This window comes from Eriocheir sinensis, chromosome 52 (assembly GCF_024679095.1).
Source record: "Eriocheir sinensis breed Jianghai 21 chromosome 52, ASM2467909v1, whole genome shotgun sequence".
NCBI classification, from domain to species: Eukaryota; Metazoa; Arthropoda; class Malacostraca; order Decapoda; family Varunidae; genus Eriocheir; species Eriocheir sinensis.
Genome location: NC_066560.1, coordinates 10889776 through 10914831, shown reverse-complemented (window position 1 = coordinate 10914831; position 25056 = coordinate 10889776). Strand labels below are relative to the sequence as shown.

Below are 25056 nucleotides of genomic sequence, written 5' to 3'. Positions count from 1 at the left end.
TTCAGTGATGCTTTAAAAATAAGAGACTCAACAAACGAACCAAGTAAAGGCAGTCAGTATGAAGGAAGACCAATGCAGTACACGCTATATAACAGGTAAAAAAATAAGTTATGGAAAGCGAACTGGAGAAGCAACCGAAAGCAAACCCATATACGAATATTCTTCAGTGATGCTTTAAAAATAAGAGATTCAAGAAAAGGCAGTCAATATGAAGGAAGACCAACTAAACAGGTAAAAAAAGAAGTTATGGAAAGCGAACTGGAGAAGCAACCGAAAACAAACCCATATGCGAACATTCTTCAGTGATGCCTTAAAAATAAGAGATTCAAGAAAAGGCAGTCAATATGAAGGAAGACCAACTATATAACAGGTAAAAAAAGAAGTTATGGAAAGCGAACTGGAGAAGAAACCGAGAGGAAAACCATATAAAAACATTCTTCAGTGATGCTTTAAAAATAAGAGACTCAACAAAAGAACCAAAAAGAGGCACTAAATCTAATGGGAGACTAAAAATATTCAGTAAAAATCATGAAAAAACAAAAGAAGGTCGATTCGATTCAGCGCTCCGAGAACACACGAAGCACTGAACCTGAAGAAGCATATGGCGGCCACACCGAGTTGCTCTTCACTTTGCTCCCCAAGAACTCTTAGATAATCCCTCCTGCACACCTGACCGTCACGTTGCTCATCTCCTCTACCTGTCTGCCACCTGCACGTTAAGTCCCTGGCTGTAATAGGTACGCCTGTGGGTCGGAGAAAGATAAGAAATGAAAGGATATCGACTTCTCTTTTTTGTCATTTAATTTTCTTTTATTGCAGTAGTGTCTAGGTGGCTTTTTTTGTTGTTTTTGTTTGTTGTTTTGTTGTCCTTGACCTCCCTCCCTTGGTGTTAAATAAAAAATATATATAAACGCCCCATACACGTGTCCTCAGAGTAACCGTTTCGGCTCTCACAAAATTTATATCCAAAGGCCTCGAAGGACATTAATTAGATTCTCATGAGTTTAATTTACGTTCATGGTGTAGAGGCCTTGTCAAACTATCACTAGGCTCATAAACTAACCCTGTAAATGTCCACTTTCCACCAGAGGATTGTCAAATAAAAAGGGAAGGTGAACGTGAGTCCCTTTCGGCTCAATAATTATTTCCAAAAGCCTCAAAGGAGATTGGTCAGGTTCTCATGAGTTTAATTTACGTTCATGGTGTAGAAGCCTTGTCAAACTATCACAAGGCTCATAAGTTAACCCTGATACCAAAGGATTATCCAAAATATGGGTGTGAAGCCTCGAAGGAGATTAGTTCGGTTCTCATGAGTTTAATTTACCTTCATGGTGTAGAAGCCTTGTCAAACTATCACTAGACTCGTTAGTTAACCATGATACCAAAGAATTGTCAAATAAAAATGGGTGTGAAGCCTCAAGGGAGATTAGTTAGGTTTTCATGAGTTTAATTTACCTTCATGGTGTAGAAGCCTTGTCAAACTATCACAAGGCTCATAAGTTAACCCTGATACCAAAGGATTATCAAAAAAATGGGTGTGAAGCCTCAAAGGAGATTAGTTAGGTTCTCATGAGTTTAATTTACGTTCATGGTGTAGAAGCCTTGTCAAACTATCACTAGACTCGTTAGTTAATCATGGTACCAAAGGATTGTCAAATAAAAACGGTCGTCAAGCCTCAAGGGAGATTAGTTAGGTTTTCATGAGTTTAATTTACCTTCATGGTGTAGAAGCCTTGTCAAACTATCACTAGGCTCGTTAGTTAACCATGATACCAAAGGATTGTCAAATAAAACGGATGTGAAGGCCTTTAAGGAGATTAGTTAGGTTCTCATGAGTTTAATTTACCTTCATGGTGTAGAAGCCTTGTCAAACTATCACTAGACTCGTTAGTTAACCATGATACCAAAGAATTGTCAAATAAAAACGGTCGTGAAGCCTCAAGGGAGATTAGTTAGGTTTTCATGTGTTTAATTTTCACTTCATGGTGTAGAAGCCTTGTCAAACTATCACTAGGCTCGTTAGTTAACCATGATACCAAAGAATTGTCAAATAAAACGGATGTGAAGGCCTTTAAGGAGATTAGTTAGGTTTTCATGTGTTTAATTTACCTTCATGGTGTAGAAGCCTTGTCAAACTATCACTAGGCTCGTTAGTTAATCATGATACCAAAGGATTGTCAAATAAAACGGATGTGAAGCCTCAAGGGAGATTAGTTAGGTTTTCATGTGTTTAATTTTCACTTCATGGTGTAGAAGCCTTGTCAAACTATCACAAGGCTCGTTAGTTAATCATGATACCAAAGGATTGTCAAATAAAAACGGTCGTCAAGCCTCAAGGGAGATTAGTTAGGTTCTCATGAGTTTAATTTACGTTCATGGTGTAGAAGCCTTGTCAAACTATCACTAGACTCGTTACTAGTTAATCATGATACCAAACGATTGTCAAATAAAAACGGTCGTGAAGCCTCAAGGGAGATTAGTTAGGTTTTCATGAGTTTAATTTACCTTCATGGTGTAGAAGCCTTGTCAAACTATCACAAGGCTCATAAGTTAACCCTGATAGCAAAGGATTATCAAAAAAATGGATTGTCAAATAAAATGTGTGTATAAAGGATTCTAAGGAGACTAATTGGGTTCTCGAGTGTTTTTTACCTTGTTTTTTAGCCTTGTCAAACTATCACTAGACTTGTAAGTTAACCACGTAGATATTCCTTTTCCACCAGAGGATTGTCAAATAAAATTGGTGTTTTTTCGGGGATTATTGAGGAGAGAGTAGCCTACTAATTTTGAGACTGCTGATTTCTGGACAAAATATGATACTTTTTTTCTTATTAGGCCTATGGAGATTGTATTTTGGGGGATTACTGAGGAGAGCTGGCTACCCTCTCTTCAATAATCCCCCAAGAACACCACATATTTGACACGGATTTCGCAGGATTTTTAAACATTTCCAGCGGTAGTTTAATGGCCCTGGTGGTAGTGTGACCCTTCTTTACATTGAACGTGAAGAAACACTCATTAGGACCAGATTGATCTCTTTTTTGGCCTTTGAAACTAGGTTATGTGAGAGGTACCGGTGTTGTAGGAATCGGCTAGCAGTCGCAAAATAGCTCGCAGAGAGAGGTCCATCATGCTTACTTTTTCAATATTTCACTCACTGCTATCGTTTTCTTGTCCTGTTTTGGCTTCAATACACGGCACAAACATCAGAGCAACACTTTTAATTAAGAGAAAGCTTTATAACAAACGAATAGGGCAGATTTTAAGAAGAATTACCCCCACGTTGATGTTCACTCAGATCTTGTTTGTTTGGTATGTTGGTCTGGTGTGTTGTTGTCTGGCAGGGAATATCAACCATCACAAAGATCGGAAATGGACAAACTAGAATAAAACCAGGCAATTTAATAGGTTTTCCTGCTGTACGTATGTTTCCCAGTACGCATGTGTGGTGGACAGCAGGTGACTTAATTATTTCCGCGAGGAGCAATTTCTCGCAACACCCCTTCTGTTTCAGTGAATTTTAGAGTAAAGATAAAGAATGATACATTTTCACATGTACATAATTTCCTTCACCTATAGATGGTTAAGAAAGCGCTGTTGCCAAAGCATCGCAGAAAACATAATGTATTGTGGGTGTTGGTAAATGGTCTGGCATATGCCCATTTTTGAAACTAACAGCAGGGTCACTCAATGAAACCCTTAATTTGAAACATTTTGGATTATGTGTAGATTTGCTCAGGGGTGGTGGCTGTCCAGGGTGCAGCGGACATAGGTTTGGTTAGGTTAGATCATGTAAGGTTTGCTTGGGTTAAGTTCCCACGTGCACCTTCATATTATTATTAGTCAAAGGGCAGGTATTTTTGCCCTTTAATCGTAATATGAAGTCAGATAATGTATTTTAGGGTAGCAGAACTTACCTACACATTTACCACAAAATACTGGCTCAACGGCCCCTAGCCAATTTTGGTTGTGAGGGGTGAGTGTGGGCAAACACTAGAATAATACTGAAATCAATCTAACCTGACCTAATCCAGATTAACCTAGCCAAGGCAATAATGTAAATGCAAAGTTGGGCACAGAACTGTTCAGCGATAATTTTTAATGAAGTTAACTTTTTCATTAACGATGTAACTTCAATTTACTCAGAAAATTATGACTTATTTACTGCCATTACATTTGACTTCCATAACTCGTGCTGTGACAGTCTTCAGCCCTCTGGGTGATGCACTTTTGGCAGCCATTGTCCAACTTCTCTTGGAGGATGAGGAATGCCAGCTGGGTGCTGTCTTCCACCCCAGGTTTGAGAAGAATGCTACACTAGTCACCAAGATGAGGAAAATCAGTCAAGGAGGCCTTGAGGCATTAATTCATATGAAGAAGTAGGCAGCATCAATGATGAGGAAGACTTCTATGATTCGTATTACTTAACCAAAAAAGCAGCAGCAGGAGCCACAGGTCATTTAAGGACAAGTTTACTGTTTACTGTTGAGGTCTCAGGCCCCACGCCGCTGACAACGCAGCGCTCTGCAGGGCTGCCAATTATATAACAATGATGTTGGCACTTAAAATAAGCCTCAGTGTTCATGTTTGTAAAGTTTCCGAACTTGGCCAAGACCTGGTTGGAGACCAACTCCAAGGAATTGTTGACAGATGCTGCCTTCTTTGGTGAAGAAGTGTTGGTGGACTTGTTCATCAAGTTCAACACAGCCATTCCCTCCACTGCTGCAGGGGAGTTTTTTTCTCAATGGGCAAAGACATCTTCAGCAGAGGTGGGAAAGTGCGATACTTGGTGCTGTAATGTGGTAGCACCGCATCACAAAAAAGTACCGCACTACTGCGGACTGCACAAAAAAATCCTGCGGTGGTTTTTTGTGGTACTTTGAAAACTATCAAAGATGACATTTGCAGTGCAGCATGCTCACAGAAATGTTTTTTTTTTTTACAGTGAATCGGGCTCAACCAGTCAATCTGTATCAGTCATCATAATCAGTGATTCAATCATTCTGACTTCAGTTATTGTTCAATATTAAATACTAAATAGTCTAAACTACTACACTGCGAGTCTTCTTTAACCCGCGCGGTGCTGGCCATTTCAACCCCGGACGCGTCCGTTCGAATTTTTCACCATAAGTTATGGTCTTTTCTAAAGTGTTTGACTTTACATTTTCTTAATTGAATTGTAGCAGCCACTTTTTGCTCCATTCCTGTAGCTTAGTGATGTCTTCTTGAAGGAAATCCACAGTCAAAGGGTTAACAGACTTTCCTTCCACCTTTCTGATCACCAGAATGGATTATTTGCCATAAGTGATCATCTTGCCTTCCTCACTGCCTTGGTCATCCTCTTTTATTCCTATTGGTGAAACATTCTCATATTTTACTAAATCAGTAGAGATTGGGCATTGTCTATTAACTCCATTTTTTCTCTTCCAGATGCCAACCACACAAGAACCTTGTCTGCCCCTGGAAAGGTAGAGTATGCTTTTTATGTATGAAGGGGCTCCATTCGCACAGCTCTTGGATAAAGTGAGTCAAAGACCTTTTGCCTCATCAGGTCTCCTTTTATTACTGACTGTTGTCTACTTCAAATACTGCTGTAGTGTTGCTCCCTTTTCACCACCACCTTCAATGCTTATGATTCTAGCTCTAGCTTAACCCTATACCATCCAAAATTATAATACAAGAGTTGATGGGAATTTTTATTCTTTTATATTTTTCTCTGGCAAGCTGTGGAACAGCCTTCCTTTATCTTTATTTCCTCCTTAAATGACTTGAACTCATTTTAAAGGAACATCAAGACATCTCTCTAACCTGACCCTCTTTTGTCTTCCTCTTTAGAGGGGAACATCAAGACATCACTCTAACCTGACCCTCTTTTGGACAGGACATTGAAATGGCTGACTAGCGACTACGAGGGTGATAAATGTAGGTACATAAATAAAACAAATTCCCACACAGAATCATGTTATATTGTAGACAAACATTACAAAATACATTATACATGTCAGCATGTACACATTGTATAATTATATTTTTAATGCATATTTTCTACCTTGTATTACATGAAGATGCATTACTTGAGCAGTGCTCACCATCTTTGCATCCTGTGGTGTATTGTTGCATTCACAGACATTCACAATCCATGGAATTTATGGGTGTATTGAACGATACAGCATTTTTATATAAAAATATGAGATGCTATCATTCTGTGCGCTTCAGCTTGCACCCTAACGCAGGTTTCATTCACCACTGGAAGATCTTTGTCTGCATGTCACTTTAATGAACACAATTTTATTTTGCCAAAATAATAAAAAAAATTCCAAGTTACTATATTTATCCATGGACTACTATTTGACTACAATAAAACCTACAGTTGGCTGCTCTCAATGGAAATAATAAGCAACAGTAACTATAACATTAATGTGCTTTGTTGTTGGTTTGTAATGTTGCATCAGTCAAGTTTCTGGTGGGGAAGTGTCAGGTACACAATACAAACAAAGGTTCCTAAGAAAATAAAAGCCCAGAGTAAAAAGGCATAAGGCTGATCATTGTGTGTAGGATATTCACGCTTATGTTTAGACAAACCTGCAGTCTCACACGTCATTCACCTAAATGCTAATATTAAGCTATGTTTTAATCAGGCAATGCTGATAAATCCAGATTTGTGTTTTTTACTTCACTCTCTCTGTCTGAAGTAGGAGCAGCCATAATATTAACATACACTACCAGAACACCAAGTGATGTTCTATAGATGGTACCCGAGAAGTTTCATTCCAGGTTGAGATCTTGAGAACTGTTTCTTTGGGGGAAGAAATGTATACTAACAACCATGATGAGCATTGAGCTCTTATGAAGGTGGCCAGGAAAGCAATCCTGGTCAAGGCTGCCTTAAAGCTGCCAGAGGATCATGGCTGGGCCACAATTGTTTCCGAATATGGAGGCCCTGCAATATCCTAGCCTTGAAAAAAAATCCTCCTGTATTGTTGTCTAATACAACTTAAAATAATTTTCTATTGGTATTTTACTCTTCATGAATGGCTCAGCAATGGCTAGACACAATTATTAGCTCATCAACAGCTGCTCTCCAGAGAAGCATGCGCAGCAAGGTTAATAAAAAAGAAATATCAGCCTTACAGAAGTAAAACCCTGTACCATTTCACTTGTTAACCAAATCTTAGTCATGGGCATCATTCCACTGGGAATAAATAGAATCACAAATAACAGTACATCTAATTGCCTAGGGTCTCTAGCTTAACATTACATCAAAAGTCTTTATGTGGTACATGGTATAAAAGTTTGGGATGTTATTACAAGAACAGTTGTAAAATAAGTCACTGCTACAAGCACACCAGCTGCTTTAGACGGTAAAATCATGAAGGCAGTCAAGACAATAATTCTTGAAAAAGAAAAAAAAATCATCTAGCTAGTCGGCTTTAGCTGTCCTATGAGTTGATTAGAAACTGGTGGTCCTATTCTTTTTTCTCGTCTTCCCGGTTGTCAGTGATGGTGCCAACAATCTGTGCATATTCAGTCTTCTCGTCCGCCTTCACCTCGGTTTTCTTCTCACCTTCCCCCTTACTAAGGTCCAGTTCAGCATAGACAACCTGTGAGAGGCAACATGTTAGGCTTATTTATCCTTCCCACAACATCCTGCTGCTTGGCTGACAGCTTAGTAAACAAGGTCACATGACAGTGGCAGCTGGAGGCAGTCTGTGGCCTGGGCATTGTGTATGAACTACCATGGAGAGCTTGCAGTTATTGTTCCAGTAGTATACTGCATCATGTTATATCTGACAATGTAGAAAACACTCAATATATATATATATATATATATATATATATATATATATATATATATATATATATATATATATATATATATATATATATATATATATATATATATATATATATATATATATATATATATATATAAGTGCTTTTAATTTGAAATAAAAGCACATTTATCACTTGTAGGATCAGATTAATTTTAGATCCATTAAAGTAATAACATTGATCACTATTTCCCTTTCTATTTCTTGAGAAATTAGTAGAACCACTGATGGCAATGTTGTAGTCACACAACTTGTTCGGCTCCATACTGGGTTGGTAGATAAAATGATCACATTGTATATAAAAAATCAAGCTGATCAGAACAAACATTGAATACCAATCAGGGATGCACACATGCAAATACTACAGCCCACAGGAGAAAGTCTTAAGTTAATGTTTGGAAGAGGTAGCACAGTAAAGTACTTAAGTCATGAATGATAAGTAATTGACCTTTCCACCTACGAGTGTTCAAAGCAATAGTGTGAGAGTGTCCTCCTATATTACTGATGCCCTCTTCCCTCTGTAAGGATGCCTTAGCAGAAGTCTCTCTAGCTCTCTTACAAACCTAATTTGCAAATGAACCTCATAAACCTTCAATCCTATTCAGTTATCTTTGTGATAGTCCTTAATAGGTCAATATTAGTGTAAAGTGATCTCAATCGAGTAATTAATGAATACTAAATAAAAAATAAAGCTGCTTCTGAAATGGATGTCACATGGCCACAGAAATTACCATTAAAACAAGTATTGACAATGTAGGGCAGTGTCAACATTAGCATTGTACAAGCACGCACCCACACCCAAACGAACACACACATGAACACACACTGCACCACAACTAAGTACAGGCAACCTGCATTATTCAACTTGCTTGCTCTTTGACATTTTGTTCTTTCAACATTTCTATTTAAATACCCTTATTAATTGTTTTAACATGCAATGCCTGCCAGACTCCCACCTAGTGTCCAGTCGGCTGATCCAAATGACTACAGGGAGCCCGTCATTTGTTGCTGCAGTTTTGTCAGCATTGTTTTGTGAAAGTAAACGAAAAACTTCCCTGTTCTTTCATCGGCGAGACAAAATACTTTCATCTCCAGGCATCCACACGACACATTTTCCAATGGCATACATTTTCAGTGGCGGTAGGTTACTATTTTGTGGCGATGGGTTACCGTCCGTTTGGTAACAATGGGGTTGTTTGTTTCTAAAGAGATGTGGGAGCTCTAGATGGCCAGACAGTCTATGCCGAGGTGTGTGTTATGCGTCTTGATAGCCAAAGCACAGTGCTATTTCTGCAGTAAGTTTGTACTAGTGCTATTGTAGCTGTTCCCTGGGGAGCAAAAATGTCGACGTGAAAAAGCATCATACTTTACCGATAAATAAAGGAACTGCGGGTTAGAGCGGCCAACCATGATGAAGGAACCTAACCCCTGTATTTCTATATAACCATGTGGGAAGACAGGTTTGTTGTTTGACAGCGTCATTATCCGACCACTTTCTATGGAATGCAACCTTGTTGAATAACCGGGGATGCCCGTACATACACAGACCCCTGAAAAGCAATGCACTCAAAGCAGGCACTCCGCACACGACTAAGAGGTTACCTGGGTGTTATCTATTCGTCAAGGATATTAATCTGTTGAAAAAAAAAAGACGAATTACATGCAAACACATCATCACTTCTTATTCAATAACAGCATGAAAACCTCACTAGAACAATCCACATCTTCCCCCAAACTTGTGTTCAGGCTGGAGGGGTTAATATAAGGTCAACATAAAAAAAGAAGCTACTTGATTTAAAAGACACCCTACCTCTTTCATTTCAAACTCATTTTGTTCTATTTTGATCTGTGGTAAAATGGTTTCTTCAGGAAATGTTCCTTCCGGATGCTTGAAAGGGGAAAACTTTGTCAGATTTAAATGCAATCACTCTCCATAAGATTGTTCATAAAAGATCACCATTTATTTTTCAGCTATAAGGGGACATGGGCGCTGAAAATACATACAGTGTGCAGAATCTCATTTGATAGCGGTCTTCCTTGGCTTTCCTCATAGTAAGGAGATTTAACTTGGCAGTAAGTGTTGGAAAAGTTAGTTTCCTCTGGTAGGTGGGTGACCTCAGAAAGCTTGCAATGAAATAGTTTTTTTAGTGTACTAATATACCTATTTAGAATAAGTAAATGGAAAATACTTGAATCTTTTGTCCAGGATACAGGACTGAATCTTGTAAAATGGGATATGAAGTAATAGTTTAAAAGTTTAGACATCTTGAACCCAATGATTTACTGGTACTTTGACTCTGATTCCATGTACTTAAGAATATAGCAAGTATTGTTGGTGAGTGGTGAACAGTGAAGGTAGAGATAGGGAAAGGCAAGGGATTAACTATACGTATATGTATGTGGATCTGTGATATTGCAATGCACTTGGACCCAAAGGTACAAACAAAAGTGCTTAACCCGGTAGCAGCGAGGATCATGTTTCTTAATGGTCCCTCTAAGCGAGAAAAATGAGAAAAATCATCACTCACACAAACCATTTCGTAATATATATCAAAGCATTTGTGATCAGTTTGTGCATCATCTATTTTGGGGGGGCTATATCATGGCACAAATTTAGCCCGTCGCTGCTACACGGTAAAGCCACAAATTTGGCCCATCGCTGCTACCGGGTTAAACTGTTATATGTCTATGCTTAGAAAGATGTAGGGAGTCAGTAAATATATATGTGCTTGTCATAACCTTATAAATTATCCCAGATTCAGCTCAAATGAAAATTAAAATCTTACCTCTTTCTCCTCTGGATTATATTCTTTGTTAGCCATTTCCTTGTTCATCTTATCTTTGGTGAGGGATTTCTTTTCAAGATCATCCAACTTCACATCCTGAAAATACCAGAATAATTAACTTCTCAGGACTAGCAGCATCTCATGGGGACTACCACAGACATTACATTGATTGTATGGAAGATCATTATCTCTGAGGAACCTAACAACAGGGACTGTCATACCAATACACGTGACCTTGTAGCTGTTAGGGACAAAATAGTGAAAATCTCTCCATAATCAAATATTGCATCTTATATACTTTCCCAGGTTTTACCATGCAAATGTCAATCACCTGATCAGGCTTTGTTTTTTTGAAGGCCTGCGTGAGCTGCCCAAGTCTGTCTTTGAGTGTGATGGGACGGACAGCAGCTGGGCCTCTTGCACTCTCTGTGTCACTGCTGAAACAAGCATGTATCAGTAAGAGGTAAGTATGATCATAGCCATGTAAGGCATCATTGAATACTTTATAACTGACTGTGCTGAAAACTAATGATCACGAGCATTCAAGATATTGATAAGTTAATAATTGTCACATTAATAAACTAGTCTTACTTTGTATCATGTTTTAAAAGGCTTGACAGTGCTTGATAAATAAGTTCAGATTTGATACATTTTGTAGCTGTTTAGATGCAAATGAAATGTAGGAACCTATGGAAGGTAATATGTGAAAAGAAATAATATCTTGGAAAATATTGAAATCCTCAAACTAATTTGTGAACCCCACCCAAAAAAATGATGGGTTATGAATCAGGTTAATTTAAAAGTCTCATCTTAAAACAGTTGTCACAAGAATAGGTGAGCAGTGAATATGTGATGACCCACATGCTAACCATTTGTAAAGTGTGGCACATTTACCTGTCTCGTCCTACTCTATGCAAATTACACTTAACAAAAATTTGATTGATACAAACTTTCTGTAAATAGTCATTAGTCAGTCTAAATGATGTTATGTACTGAAGTGGAGAATAGGAAGAAGGGAAGCATTGGAGAAGTAGCAGTGAAGGACCATTGGATTAATTTTATTTATTTTTTTATCTCTCGCTGATGTCATGTTCTCTCCAGGAACCCTCCTTGAAAAGTCCCCAGTTCTCAGTGACTGTGTTCCATTTTTGCATCACATCCCTTCTCTTACCTGTTATGTTTTTTTTTTTTTTCAATTAATCTAACTTTCTGGTTTTAAGTAAATTTGTAGTAAAAGGCCTTTAGGCAACAATCAGTCTTAATGATACTAAGAAAGTGAGGAGTAAAGGTGTTGCGGCAATTCAAATGAATCTGGCATTAACATTGCATTGTTAGTAAATACACAGTTCTCGAAGCTTCTTTCAACAGAACTACTTTCTATAATGTATACTACTAATTGTTTCCTCAAAGGGAGAGCTCACCTTAAACCTTGACAATCTCTCTGCTGGGTTTTCGGGTCTGTAGACTTAACCTACACCATATCCGGGTGCCCCCGTGGCTCTATTAACTGGGATACCAGAGGGTTTACTGTATTACAGCTTTTACGCTCAAGTAGAGGCTATGTGGTGACAATAAATGACGCTTGTGAACAAGGTGGAAAGAAACTAATTAAACTTTTGGTGCGTGAAAGGGTTAAAATATTCCCATCAATGGCTGGATCCCTAACAGGATGGGTAAGGATGCTGATGATTGGCTGTCGGTGGACTTGAAGATTCAGGAAATATTCATATTTTTTTAATCATCCCGTCAAGATTGTTTACATAATTTGAGAAAAGTGATTTTACAACTATAACACTATTTTCAAAACTCAATAGGGTAAAAAATAAAGTAATTAGTGTTAGTCAATACTGATATCACTTTTTACAATTCTAATCTCATATTATAACTAAAATCTTATCCCACTGTATTTAGGTTGAGTTTATTTTGTTTTATAACAACATCTCCATAATTATTTTTTTCACCATATCAATTTAAAAAAAAATATTATAGTTGTACAATCAAATTTCTATCCAATGATGTAAACAAAATTTGCCGATCTTGTGGAATAGGTGACCCATTCAATGAATAATGAGTACCATTATGCGTACCTACACGGGTGTGTTGGGCAGCAGAAACGTCAGACACCCCACCTGCCAAGGGCCACTCAGCAGTGTCTTTACCTACTTAACTGGTATCTAGGGATCCAGCTGAAGTGAATTGACTAGTTACAAATTAAAGCACCAGTTCGGACTTTGTAGCGTCTCATTTCAGCCATAGCTGATGTGTGGATAGGGAGGAAAGATACTCTGCTAGTTGTATTTGTTGCATTCACATTGTTTTTCTAAAAGTGTTGGTATTCCTCAGTTAATGAAGTGAACTATTAGAAGTAATGGCATAGACTAAAACTAGACACGTTCATCTTTTGGTGTCGTGATTTTAGTTGTATGTACAGTCATCACAATAAGGATCCAACACCCATGGGTTGATGGAATGGAATTTAAGCAAAATCTATAGACATGGTGTTTTATAGGTTATCTTGGTAAGCCACTGGCTAGAATCTCCCCATTGGTACCAACCGAATAACACACCATGGCTCCTTTTGCCGAATTAACACTTTCCATCTGTGACGCAGACGTCAGCGTCACAGTATGGAAAGGGTCAAGAGGAAATGGAAGAAGATTAATCCTCTTCTAAAACTCTCAATCCTCCTCTAAATTCCTCTTTGAGAGGTTTAGAAGAGGACTAAAACCCTTTCCATACGGTGACACAGTCAGAGTGAAGGGGTTAAACAAAGAGATAGCAACCTATGCATCCGTTTAAATTAGGGTGTCAGGCTATGAGGAGTGAGGTACACAGGCTTTTCCAAAAGAGGAATAGGAAGGAGAGCCAAAGAGGCAGTGTTCTGGGGAATCCTAATTCCCCCTTCTAGGGAGTCCTCCGGCCTCATTCTTCGCTGCATGCAACATTCACTGGAATAGGACAGTTTCTGACCCCCCATGTCTAGGTGATAGAAATTGTGGTAACCGAAGAAAATTAAATTAAAAATGAATCTTGTGGATGACCAAAACAAACACGAGACACTCACTGTTCCTCCCGGATGTCCTTTGCCTCCTCGAGATCAGGCGAACCAATTGGAGCTGGGCAGGATGCAAGGTGATGAAGTCCATGATTAATGCAAGTCAAAGTTCATGTAAATTTCACATCTATTTTTTTATAAAACCATAAGTTTCATGAGTGCATTCAAGGCAACCATGCACTACACAAAAAAGGGAATACCAGTAGATACATCATGAGGATGTTCAAAGAAATTCAAAATCCATTTAACATTTATTAAAATTCTTAGGTCTATTACTTAACTTTACATGGGTAAAAACACTGAATGTTACCTAGATCTTTTAGTGACCACAACAACGGCTCCAGAAAGTTGAAAACCAATCTTTGAAATTCCATGTATTTTCAGGTTGAAACCATCCAAGACTTTTGCCTACCAGAAGTTCACAAGAATATTTCCTTAATGAACGTTGTCAGATTCATGTAGATACCTAGACCTGCCAAATTTGTGGATACCTAAGTCTTGTAACATAACAAGGTTTCCTTTAAGAGTACTTCTTAATTGACAGATACAATGCATTTTAACTCAAAATCATACCAAGCATTTTTATTTCATCTAAAAATATATATGGACAATATTATATACAAGAATGTGACCGATATACTTCTCTTTACATATTAAAATTAGCCTTGTTAAAATGAGGTGGCAAGTTTGCCAAATCAGTGAGGACTAGACTGTCCTTTGTCCACCATCCCACATCACAGCGGGGCGAGGCAGCACGGACACAGGGCTTGGAGGTGGTGGAGAGGGAGGCACGTGTTCCAGACCAGCCAAGACCCTGAGTTTGTGCTGCCAGTGTTCCCTCACACTGCTTTGTGGGCATCACATTACAGAAAGCCCCAGTGGCTCCATCCAAAAAACAAATAAGGATAAAGTGAGACTGTACATCATTGGTTGAGCTGAGACGGGACTCAAAAGTTCCTCATCTCATTCCATGAACAAGTAAAGCTATATGTGACCTGTGATGTCTAAATGTGGAATGACTGAACAGCACACTTATCAGCATGAGGACTGGCAACATTGAAGGTCTTAAGCTAACCAGTGAAAGTGTACACACGCCATAATTCAGTGTATAAATATAGCATTCTTTCAGCACACAGAATATATGCCCACGTAAATACTTACACAGAGTCCCTTGATGATTTACACCCTTTCTAAGGCACAATAACCATTGGCTGTATAGCAATAACTTCATGTATCCCAGAAAAGGCTACATCACCTGAGTAATAACTAATGAAAGAAGCCAAGCTGGAATTCATCAAATTACTGCTGTACACCCGTTAGTTAAGGTGGTTTGGGAGTACATTATCCAGAGACAGTAAGTGGGGCTGAGTTGTGGAGGACTTCTCCACAAAACACTTCCATACATGCTTTGAATGTTTTGGAGCCTGTGCTAACACTACCTCCTGAATGAGTAGAAGCCGTTGCTATGTGAAGTTGTGTACTGATTGATAAAAAGAGATTCATTCAAGCATTCACTTTGTATGACAAGGGTTTTTCACACATCTGTATTCTTTTTCTCATTGTTGACCTCATCCACTTGAGTCTGTTCCAAGTTTCCATTGCCATTGGCCACTGTGTTGTCTGTCTTGCCATTAACGTGGTCTGTGGAGTTTTTTATAGCATCGTTGGCCGTGCCATTGTCAGTTTCGTTGCGTTCTGGGTCTTGGATGTGGGCTTTGCTCTCGGCTCGTGAGGCTGTGGCAGACCGGGCCGAAAGTTAGTTAAAGAAATGTTAGGCAAAGGTGGTTGCATTTAAGATGGAAAAACCACCTCAAGTTCTAAAATTGACGATCTCTACATCAATACTTTTAAAAGTTAGCTTAATATAGTCTTGGCTTATCCCCATCATTACTGTCATAAAAATATACAATGACTCAAGAAGTTATGCAAACAATCTAATCAAGTATAAGTGGAAGGAAATAGATACTCTCCATTGAAAATGTGAAGGAATGAAATCAAGAATAAGTAACTAAATATAGACAACTAACTGTAGTGACAGTTTGTTACGATCACGGCTAGATGATGGCTTTACCACTATGGCCCTGCACCACCACACCGGCAACACCCTTACACTATGGTTCATGCATTGTTTGTGGCATCGAAATATTCTTGTGTTAATTATCCTTGCAACCACGCAATGAAAGCCTAATTTCGTGAGAAATTATAACTAATCAAATCATACAGAATAAAGAGAGCTTACAGTTCAAGCCGACACTGTAAACCAAAGCACTTGCGCTCAGCATGAACTCCAGGTATCCAGAATTTTTTTTCATTTGAGGACGAAGATTTCATAGCGAGAGATTAAGTATGTTAGGTCCTCATGTTTAGATTAGTGAAGTCTGAAGATCGTTATGAAATTCCCATCTTATAAGACATGCAAGTGTTTTGGCCATTTATTTTAAATACATATTTAAGGGCAACAAACATTACAAAGTAATGGAATGGTTTCCTAAACAGTCTGGATGAAATAAAATCAATACCTTTCAGATTTTACTCAAATCATTCTCATGATGTATCTACCAGCTATGCCATAATCTCACATTCATGCAGACATGCACTTGGGTGAATACAGATATTGTGAATCAATAGGACATTAAATAATTTTAGACAAGCCCTTTTACGTGATGGATATACCCCTCCCTTTGCTTGATTGTCTCCCTTCCCTTGAGTGCTAACACTTCCTGTTAGTTATTCCCTTTATAAATAAAATTAATAGAAAACTGAAATGGAACAAAGACAATACACGTTTCTGCATCAAGGCACACATGCAATGAAAATAGATGTTAAAAATCATCCATCCATGCTCATGCATACCCCAAATTATAGAAAAAAAGTAATCCTAAAATATTGGAGCTGTCAAACGGCAGTCCTGATCGCTCAATGCAGTAAACCTTGCCAGATTATGTAGTCAAATTTTCAGGTGTCATGCAAGACAGTCATTGTTTCTAGCTCTAAAGAAATTTTAGGAATGCACCATTCTATGAAAGATCTGTTCCATGTGAGCTACAGGTTGTGCTCCAAAACACTGTACTCAGTCACATTGTATATGAAGTGTGATGAGCTGCCCACCCGCCCAAATGTACTGCTCTCTGCCTACCCACCGAAATGCACTACTCTCCTCAATATCAATATGTAGAGCAGCCTTTCCAGAAACTTTATGCCAGCATTAAACTGGACTATACAGAACTGAGTTATATCTTCATAATCTTTAGGGGGAAAAAATTATGCTTTCACTGACTAAAAAAACCTGTCCAGAACTAACTACGGTCTGAAATGAGAACAGAACAGTTTGCTGCTCCACAAGTTCAAAAAACTCCAAATCCAAAACCATAAGTCACCAAGCAAATCTAAACGTCCTTTGACTTTCAAGTAACTCCCAGCTTTGGTGAGCTTGATTCAAAGTAAAGGTACTTTTTGGAATAAAGCATGAAGCAAACTTAAATATTACAGATTGCAAATCAGACCTAAAACTATTATAAATAAACCCCAACAAGAAAGGGTTGATGCTGGTTTGTAGGACAATGCAGTGGTCATCTTCATAAGCATAATCAGCCTACACTGCTATTACTCTGCATCCAGTGGACTGAAGCAAGAGGGTGTACCAGACATAAAAGCAAAAGCAAATCATAGTGATGATGTATGATAATTATATCCTTTACCTCTGCTGTGGCTGACTGAACCGCTGGAGGGCATAATTCGTCATCTTTGAAAAGCTAAGAGAATATACATCAATTACAAAACAAGAACTAAAGAGGCACTAGTTGTCTGGGCTACAGGTAATATAAGCCAAATTAACACCACCGCCCTTGTCTCACGAATGTTTTTTGGCAGCCTATGATTACTCCTACGGTGCCACAATCATGTGTTCCATGCCTCTAGCTTAATGCCGTCAGTTTTCCTAATGGGCTGCACCAAGGTTCTACCAGAGGCCAACTGGAGTGATAACAGGCATCACTGTTGACAATACTCACAACCTTTGCACCAAGACTGCCCTCCCCCCACCCTGCAAGGCCTTATATTAGCATATAAATAACCTTATCTGTAACCTTTCAACAACCAAGCAAGCCCTCATGACTAAGTATGTCGTTACAGAGCGCCATAAAACCCTAAACTGACTACAAGTGACTGGCATTATTTAAGACCATGCACTTCACCTTTGTTCAAAGTGACCATTTCTCCTGTTAAGGGCTATTATTATGCAAATTTTTCAAGCTATATGTAATTAATTCCATAGTCACAAGTCAGAGCATTTGCAATGTTAACATTGCTGATCCTTCCTTGCTGTTTGCTATGAGTAGAGTATGAAAGGTGAAGAAACATAACCTTTGACATTATGTTCTCTTGACAAACTGTCACTTTTGGGCAAGGCATACTGGATCAAATTTTTTTTAACAGACCCTGCCTGACAAAGGGTCATTTAATCTTCTCATACACAAAAAAATATTGCAGTAATGTCATTAATATTGAAGAACCTTTAATTTTCATATTACTTTAAGACGACTTGCATGACTAGCAGTTTCTTTCGTACGGAGTATTGCAGCATACTCTGAACGGTTTCGTGTCCACAGCTTGTGCCCTGACTTAATTAAGGTGCGATGAAGCGTTAGGAATTACAATTTCTCCAATGAGAACTACCACACTAAGTGGCAACTCTGAGGCTCTTTATAGGTGGCTAGTGCTTTATAATTAAAAAAAATTGTGTATTACTTGTGGAAATACAAAATTATAATTAGAACACGAGGTGCAGGTGAAGAATTTGACAAAAGCGTGTTGTGTAAATATGCCAAATATCATCACTGACCTTCTCTGTATGAAGATGCCAATTTTATTCTATCAAAAATTATGTAGCTAGTGGATCAAATGTCTGAGGTGGATAGAGATACCAATTACTTTTTTTCTTTTGCCACAAACTTAATTGAAATTACTAAATATCCTGGTCATTATTTTAACCAAAAAAATAAGGAATCTTTAAAGAAAATGTTTAGACTATGTGGCCAAGGTTTACTGCAATGAATGTGTAAAGCAGCTGTCATGTCAATCAGACCCATAGAAGTAACTCCCAAAATCCATGCATTAGAAACTTATTGAAACATTATCCCCCTCCCCACCCCCCCTGCTCACAATAGCCACTTCCACCAAAGCTTTGAGTACTTACCGAAGCAAAACATCTGGCGGTAGCGAGCATAGCCTGCCGCCACCACAGCCACCACCACCACAAGGAGGACAATGATGATGCCTGCCACGGCTCCTCCGCTCAGTGTGTCTGGGGTAGGGAAACCAGTAGTGAGAACACTCTTCCGGCACAGGGCACAGCAACAGCTAGGCCTCACCAGTAAGGCTGCTGCTATGCCAGGATAATAAACATCATGCACAAAGAGCAAAATTTGATTCTTCAATGAAGTCTGCAAATATAACACTTGCTTGATATTATTAGTATACTTACTTTTACTGATGCACACAAGCATGCGAAGTAGAAAATACGTAAACATCATGCAACATAGAGCATGCATATTCTTAAGAAGGAAGAGTGTTACCTTTTAACAGTAGAGTATTTCTTTTATCTTCTACGGACAGATATTAAGATAGCTTGGCAACATCTGGTCAAAAGGATATCACATTTCAGAAGCCCCAACAATATTTTAAAAAGCATCCTGAAGAGTATTGAAAATTCTGAGTACCCAAATGTATGAAAGGAAAATTAAGGAGAGGAAACTGACAAAACCTGTTTAGATTTCATGCAATTTAAGTACCTTGTAACCCTAGATGAACTCTGAACTTGCAAAATTTCAACATCTACTTTCCCACAACTGATGAAATGCACTGGCATCAGTATCTTTTAAAGTTTGTTAGTAGTTGACCAATGTGTTGGACATGTACATTCTAGAATGTTAGTCAACATAGCAAGAACAGTGTCTGAGTGATAGAAGTAACAATATCATGACCACTGCTGGGCAAGAGGGACGCGAGAACCCTGACTTACTTGACTCGGTCTCATCAAAAACAGACACTGATAACTCAGAGGGTGGAATTTTGTCATGGTTGCTTGTTTCAGAGTCACCATCTAGGGGAGAGACAAGACAAACATGTAACACCACAACTGATGCATTAAAAGACAAAACCATCTTAAGAAACAAAAGTTTCTAAAGTGGAAGAAGAGAGACCGTGTAGTTTGAACCTGATAATGTAAGGTAGCTAGCTGCCTCATACTGCTGTTCCAATATGGATATTTTTTTTGTTTAAATCATTTGTATTGATGAAAGCCTCAAGTCTGGATCTTTGTAATGTAATCTTTGCTCTCATGGGATGCCTATGGCTTCCTCAACTGATATTTTTTATTACATGTTCCAGATGTCCTTTGCTATCTTCTTCAGGGGATGGAAGTGACCAATAAACATCTCAAAAATATTTTGGAATGTTTTAGAAGCTTTAATTAGGTATGCCTTAAGTAGCTTAAATTTCCTTTGCTTTGTAAAATTGGCACTGCATTGGCAGCTCTGCCTGGCCACTACTGGGGTGGGTGGTGCAGGTGCAGCATTATGGGGTGGATGTTAGATGGAAGATTCACGGCTTACCGTGTCTTGCTGCAGAGGAGAAGTCTTCACTTACATGATTGACTTCATTGTCTATAGTCATGTTAATTCATGCCAAGCTTACAACAATAACACAAATAATCAATGAGACATCTTTAAATCAAAAAGGGGACAAGGACACACAAAAACATTTCCACACCCCAACACAAAGCAACATTGAATTATATTTATCTTTTGAAAAGGATTGACTGTTATTACTGCATGTCAACCCTCTACATGCAAGGGGATGTTAGCAAGATGCAATATTAAGACCACAAATTCACCAGAAACAAAGCAAGGGACTCGTGCCTTCACAGCACTTAATTTCAAATTTAACAAATTTATTGCTACTAGATGCTTGCTGAACACACGGGTTTAAACCGACCAGTAGGATTTTTAAAGTTTTTGTGCATCAGTTGAGCGGAATGAATCACTTAAACATATAACTATTGCATTGGGTTTACCTTGTGGAGCATCGTGCATCGATAGCTTGACTCTGTACCGAGTTTCACCAAATTCGTTTTCCGCCACGAGCTGATATTCTTTCATGGCATCTTGTTCGGTGAAGCCACGAATTAGCAGCTTGGCTGTGTACCTTCCATGGCCCAGATCCTGAAGTTATGAGATAAACATAAAAAATTATACTCTGACTTTCATTGAACAATATTGATAAAATATGGAAACTTTTTCCGAGAACTAGAAACAAAGCATGGCCCGAGATAAGCTAAGATAATAACAGGCCCATGATTTCAAGCATTGTAGTTAAATTTTCTTGGGTCTTTTAAAACTTACCCCTGAATACGGTCACTATTAATTACCAGATATGTACAAGTATAAGAAAGAGCGTTTATTATAGGCCTTCCCTCAGGAGCGCTTGCTACAAAACAGAAAATGTTCTCACCTCTAAATCTGCAGAATAGCGATCTTGTATACCAGGAATTGAGACGGAGCCCTCTGGGTTGTCGAGATTGCTTCCATATTGCCACTCCAGTTTGGTGGGCTCGGGGTTTGCAGAGAAGTTGAATTTCATGTCATAATCACTACCAGGTTGGATTTGGTAGAATGTTGTAACTGGCTTCTCAAGTGGCTTGACTGGAAAGAACAGAAAATTATGTAGGTTAACAGGTAGGAAATAACATCTGAGGAGCTTTAGATATAGCTTTACAACCCATGGCCATATAACCACTTAGCCATTACTAAAAACCATCGACTAAAAAGAGTGATTTACTTATCCATTACTAGTTCACTGCAGGACAAATGCCTTTCCAAATGTATCTCACTCCTCTTTCTGGTGTTAATATACTTTATCCTGACCTGGGTATATTTTTAACACGTAGTAATTAAATATTTCAGCTGGGATGGTATTAACAGAAAGAGAAACTTATAATTAATGACCCACATTTACTGGCACATTGTAAATTTATCTTTTAATCTAGCCAAGGATTATAGCCATTGTCAGGGAGCATGTATAGTGTATAGTGGTAGAGATCAGCCATACTTACACACAACGCTGACGGGGACGGAGGTATTAGCGGGTGCGGAAAGTGTCTGGTGTGTGATGCTGCACATCAGTATCTTTCCATTGTCCATTGGTTGGAAATGCCTTCTTAGGGTAGACACACTCTTGTAGATGCCCTGCACAAATAAAGAAAATATGTAAAGCCTACTGTTGTATATTAAAAATTTAATGAAGGCCACAAAGGGAAAAATAAGTATTCATGCACACATGAGCTAATGCAAATAATATTTAGTCACTGAATCTTGTGAAGTTTGCAGTAAAACAGAAAAATGCAAAGTCCCCTTGTACAGTGAAGGCAATAGACAATGCCTGTTGAACTGCTAACCACTTTCATTTACTAGTGTTTTAAGCAAAATGAAAAAGATTAAATAAGTAGAAAATCATGCGCACCAAATCTCTAGTTCCTACAAGTGAACTAGTTTCCTCCGGGGCATTACATTACCCTAGCAGTCAGGCAAATTCCTCATCTGGATTGGTTTGGGAGAGGCTCGTAACCCCTCCTGTAAAACCATAAGCCCTGGTTCCTTAATGCTCTCTCTCCCGGTCTCAAATACCATAACCTTACTCCTAACGGCACTTTCATTCCTCTTATATGCCCTCAATTTATCCAAAGTCCTCAACAGCTTCCTCTTACTTTCTGCCCCCATTGACTGCTTGTATTTCACTCTTGGTCTTGAGCCTAACTTGTGTAATCTGGCTGTCATTTATCTTTGAGAAATCATCTACATGAACGCTAAACATCCATGGTGACATCACACACCCTGACACATACCACCATCACCAAATCTCACATCTCCCTGTTCATGTGTATTGCAGTACTCACACTAGTAAAAATACCAGACTCAAGCAGGATATTGCTAACCTTTAAAATTAATTCACAAGGGAAACAAAGGTATACTATTAAAAAAAACGTCACCTCCCTCCCACGATATTTCATAAACAAGTATATAGATGAGAAGGGCCCTGGCTCGATACCTTACAAGCATGCTGTAAAAAGATTCTTACCCCTGTGTCAGTTGGAGTCTCCTCATTCTCCGCCGAGGCTGTGATGTCGGTGTCCCCGAGATACCACCGAATGGCCACTGCTGGCCGCGCCGCCGCCACCGAGCACACCACGGGCCGCTCCTCCTCGCTGTTCACTATAAGGTTCCTCTGGCTGTCTATCTCCAGGACTGGGTTTGTCGGTTTGACTGAAACAAGTATTAAATCAGTGGGGATACTCAAGAACAAAATGGTACAGGGATAAAGGACTACAAGAGGCTCCTGTGCATCTGTCTGCACTCCATATCATGCTTTCTAACCAACATTAAAATTTTCTTGCATGAAATGAGTGCTTGACCTTTGCCAATCACCACTGCCCCAGTCATTTTTTAGCTTTGCTTATCGCCTTCCTGAAACACTTCATCAAACTGTAACCGATCTCTAAGGATGACGGGTCCCATCTTATACAAGTTAACCTACGACCACAATGCAGAACAAAAATGTACCTAGTAAAAAACTGGATAACTAACTGATAACTTCATAAAAGATATCATTGGGATAATAAACCTAATCAAGGAGTATACTAATCAATAACCCTGGGAGTTGACACTTTTCAGACCTTCAAAGCACATGGACTGGCTAATCTTACAACGGGAAGATAATTTGTATGGATTACGCTCTTATGAAAATAGTGACGCGTTGTAAACATGAGTAGGCGATAAAAAACAAAGTAGCCTGAATAAATAGGATAAATATTTGCTTTATTGTGACTACCATGTTCTTGGAGCTTGTAAAGATGGATAACTGTAATAAGTAGCCTGAATAAATAGGACAAGTGTTTGCTTACTTGTGACTACCCCGTTCTTGGAGCTTGTAAAGATAAAATAAACTTCTACATCTTGGACGGGAAAAAAAAAAAAAAAAAAAAACCACCCGGGTTAGAATTCACTGTGGCCTTGGGAAATAGAGTAATACATAACCTGAATAAATAGGACAAGTGTTTGCTTACTTGTGACTACCACGTTCTTGGAGCCGAGCAGAGAGTTCCCGACCACGAAAACTTTGCACGTCCATTTCCCGTGGTGGCTGATGTCCGCGGAGTTGATGACAATGCCGCACTCGTTGCCCACCGTGTTCTCGGGCTTGCTGAGGCCGTCATACACGTTACCGTACACGTCTTCCACCTGAAACGAGAGCAAGATTCAGAGACTGCCACTTACGAACACCTGATAACTTTGTCTGCATAGAACTACTGCTTCTTTCACCCTGGTTCATAAAGGAGAATTTCCCTTTTAATTTATCCTGTCTGTCTTACGTTTGCGAAATACAAATATATAGTTTTGTGGGTAAATATATATAACTAATAGGGATTCACATATCAATTTGTGGCTTTACCGTGCAGCAGCGACGGGCCAAATTTGTGCCATGATTTAAACCCCCCAAAATAGATGATACATAAACTGATCACAAATGCTTTGATAAATATTATGAAATGGTTTGAGTGAGTGATGATTCTCATTTTTCTCGCTTAGAGGGACCATTAAGAAACATGATTCCCGCTGCTACTGGGTTAATAATGCCTGGCAGTGTTGTGGAAATCCCAGTCTGATAGTGACGGTGTTGTGGAAGTGCCAGCCTGATAGTGTTATGGAAATCCCTGCCTGATAGTGACTGTGTCGTGCTTAGAGTGATCGACACGGTTGAGGGAAGCTTTAGAATAGATGCCTCAAGGAAAAGGACTTCTGCAGGTTAATACACACACACACACACACACACACGACCCATGTAAGAGCAATGTGTATGTATTTGTTTAAATAAATAAAAAGTAAACATGTGGGCCGAGGTATCTTTTGATCCTCTACAAACGATGCAACTTCTTTTAGCCAACGAGATTCTTTCATCTTATCGACCGGTGGCTGTAGAGACCAAGCCGCTGAAATTGCAGTCCCGCTATCTGAGAGAAAGAAAAAACTACGCTCGAATCACAAGGATGGGTTAAAAGAATCATCCTACCTCTCGCGAACTCTGCAGCAAACCAACGATATAGGCCAAGTTCTGCTCACTATACCTCCCTATTCTGATTCCGATAATTCCATAACGATTTTACTGATTACAGCCCTAGTCCCCTCCATGACTGACACTAATTCGCCCTGAGGCTCCGTAAACATGAACCAGTCACAGCCTTCGCAAAATGGAACGCGGGCTTGGATAGAAACAGCAATGCATGGTGTACTGGAAATACGTCACTAAACCCTTAAAATGTCAGGGAAATATC

The 25056-nt window shown here is 38.9% G+C and overlaps 1 protein-coding gene and 1 long non-coding RNA gene across 12 annotated transcripts in view; one reads left to right on the top strand and one right to left on the bottom strand.

Moving 5' to 3' along the window:
- Positions 1-284: 284 nt before the first annotated feature.
- On the top strand, positions 285-20739 carry LOC126983050 (uncharacterized). Of its 2 annotated transcripts, none has more exons than XR_007735489.1 (5): positions 285-737; positions 5431-5468; positions 9804-9905; positions 10975-11081; positions 20061-20739. It is a non-coding gene; the product is annotated as an uncharacterized LOC126983050 (long non-coding RNA). The 2 variants fall into 2 exon arrangements; XR_007735490.1 differs by lacking the exon at positions 20061-20739 and adding an exon at positions 18839-18979.
- Positions 5949-25056, bottom strand: part of LOC126983048 (uncharacterized) — a 28429-nt gene continuing 9321 nt past the window's right edge. The window contains exons 3-16 of one of the 10 annotated variants that reach the window (XM_050835498.1): positions 23791-23965; positions 22806-22990; positions 21784-21916; positions 21183-21373; positions 20746-20893; positions 19693-19773; positions 18868-18975; positions 13683-13734; positions 10950-11055; positions 10619-10714; positions 9837-9956; positions 9643-9720; positions 9435-9466; positions 7473-7601 (exon numbers count right to left, since the gene is read on the bottom strand). In XM_050835498.1, the coding sequence (XP_050691455.1) occupies positions 9446-9466; positions 9643-9720; positions 9837-9956; positions 10619-10714; positions 10950-11055; positions 13683-13734; positions 18868-18975; positions 19693-19773; positions 20746-20893; positions 21183-21373; positions 21784-21916; positions 22806-22990; positions 23791-23965 (1494 nt within the window). In that variant the 3' untranslated portion in view covers positions 7473-7601; positions 9435-9445. Of the gene's footprint in view, positions 7602-9434; positions 9467-9642; positions 9721-9836; positions 9957-10618; positions 10715-10949; positions 11056-13682; positions 13735-13912; positions 15408-18867; positions 18976-19692; positions 19774-20745; positions 20894-21182; positions 21374-21783; positions 21917-22805; positions 22991-23790; positions 23966-25056 lie in introns of those variants that run through there. The other 9 variants (XM_050835495.1, XM_050835496.1, XM_050835499.1 and 6 more) reach the window with 9 other exon arrangements.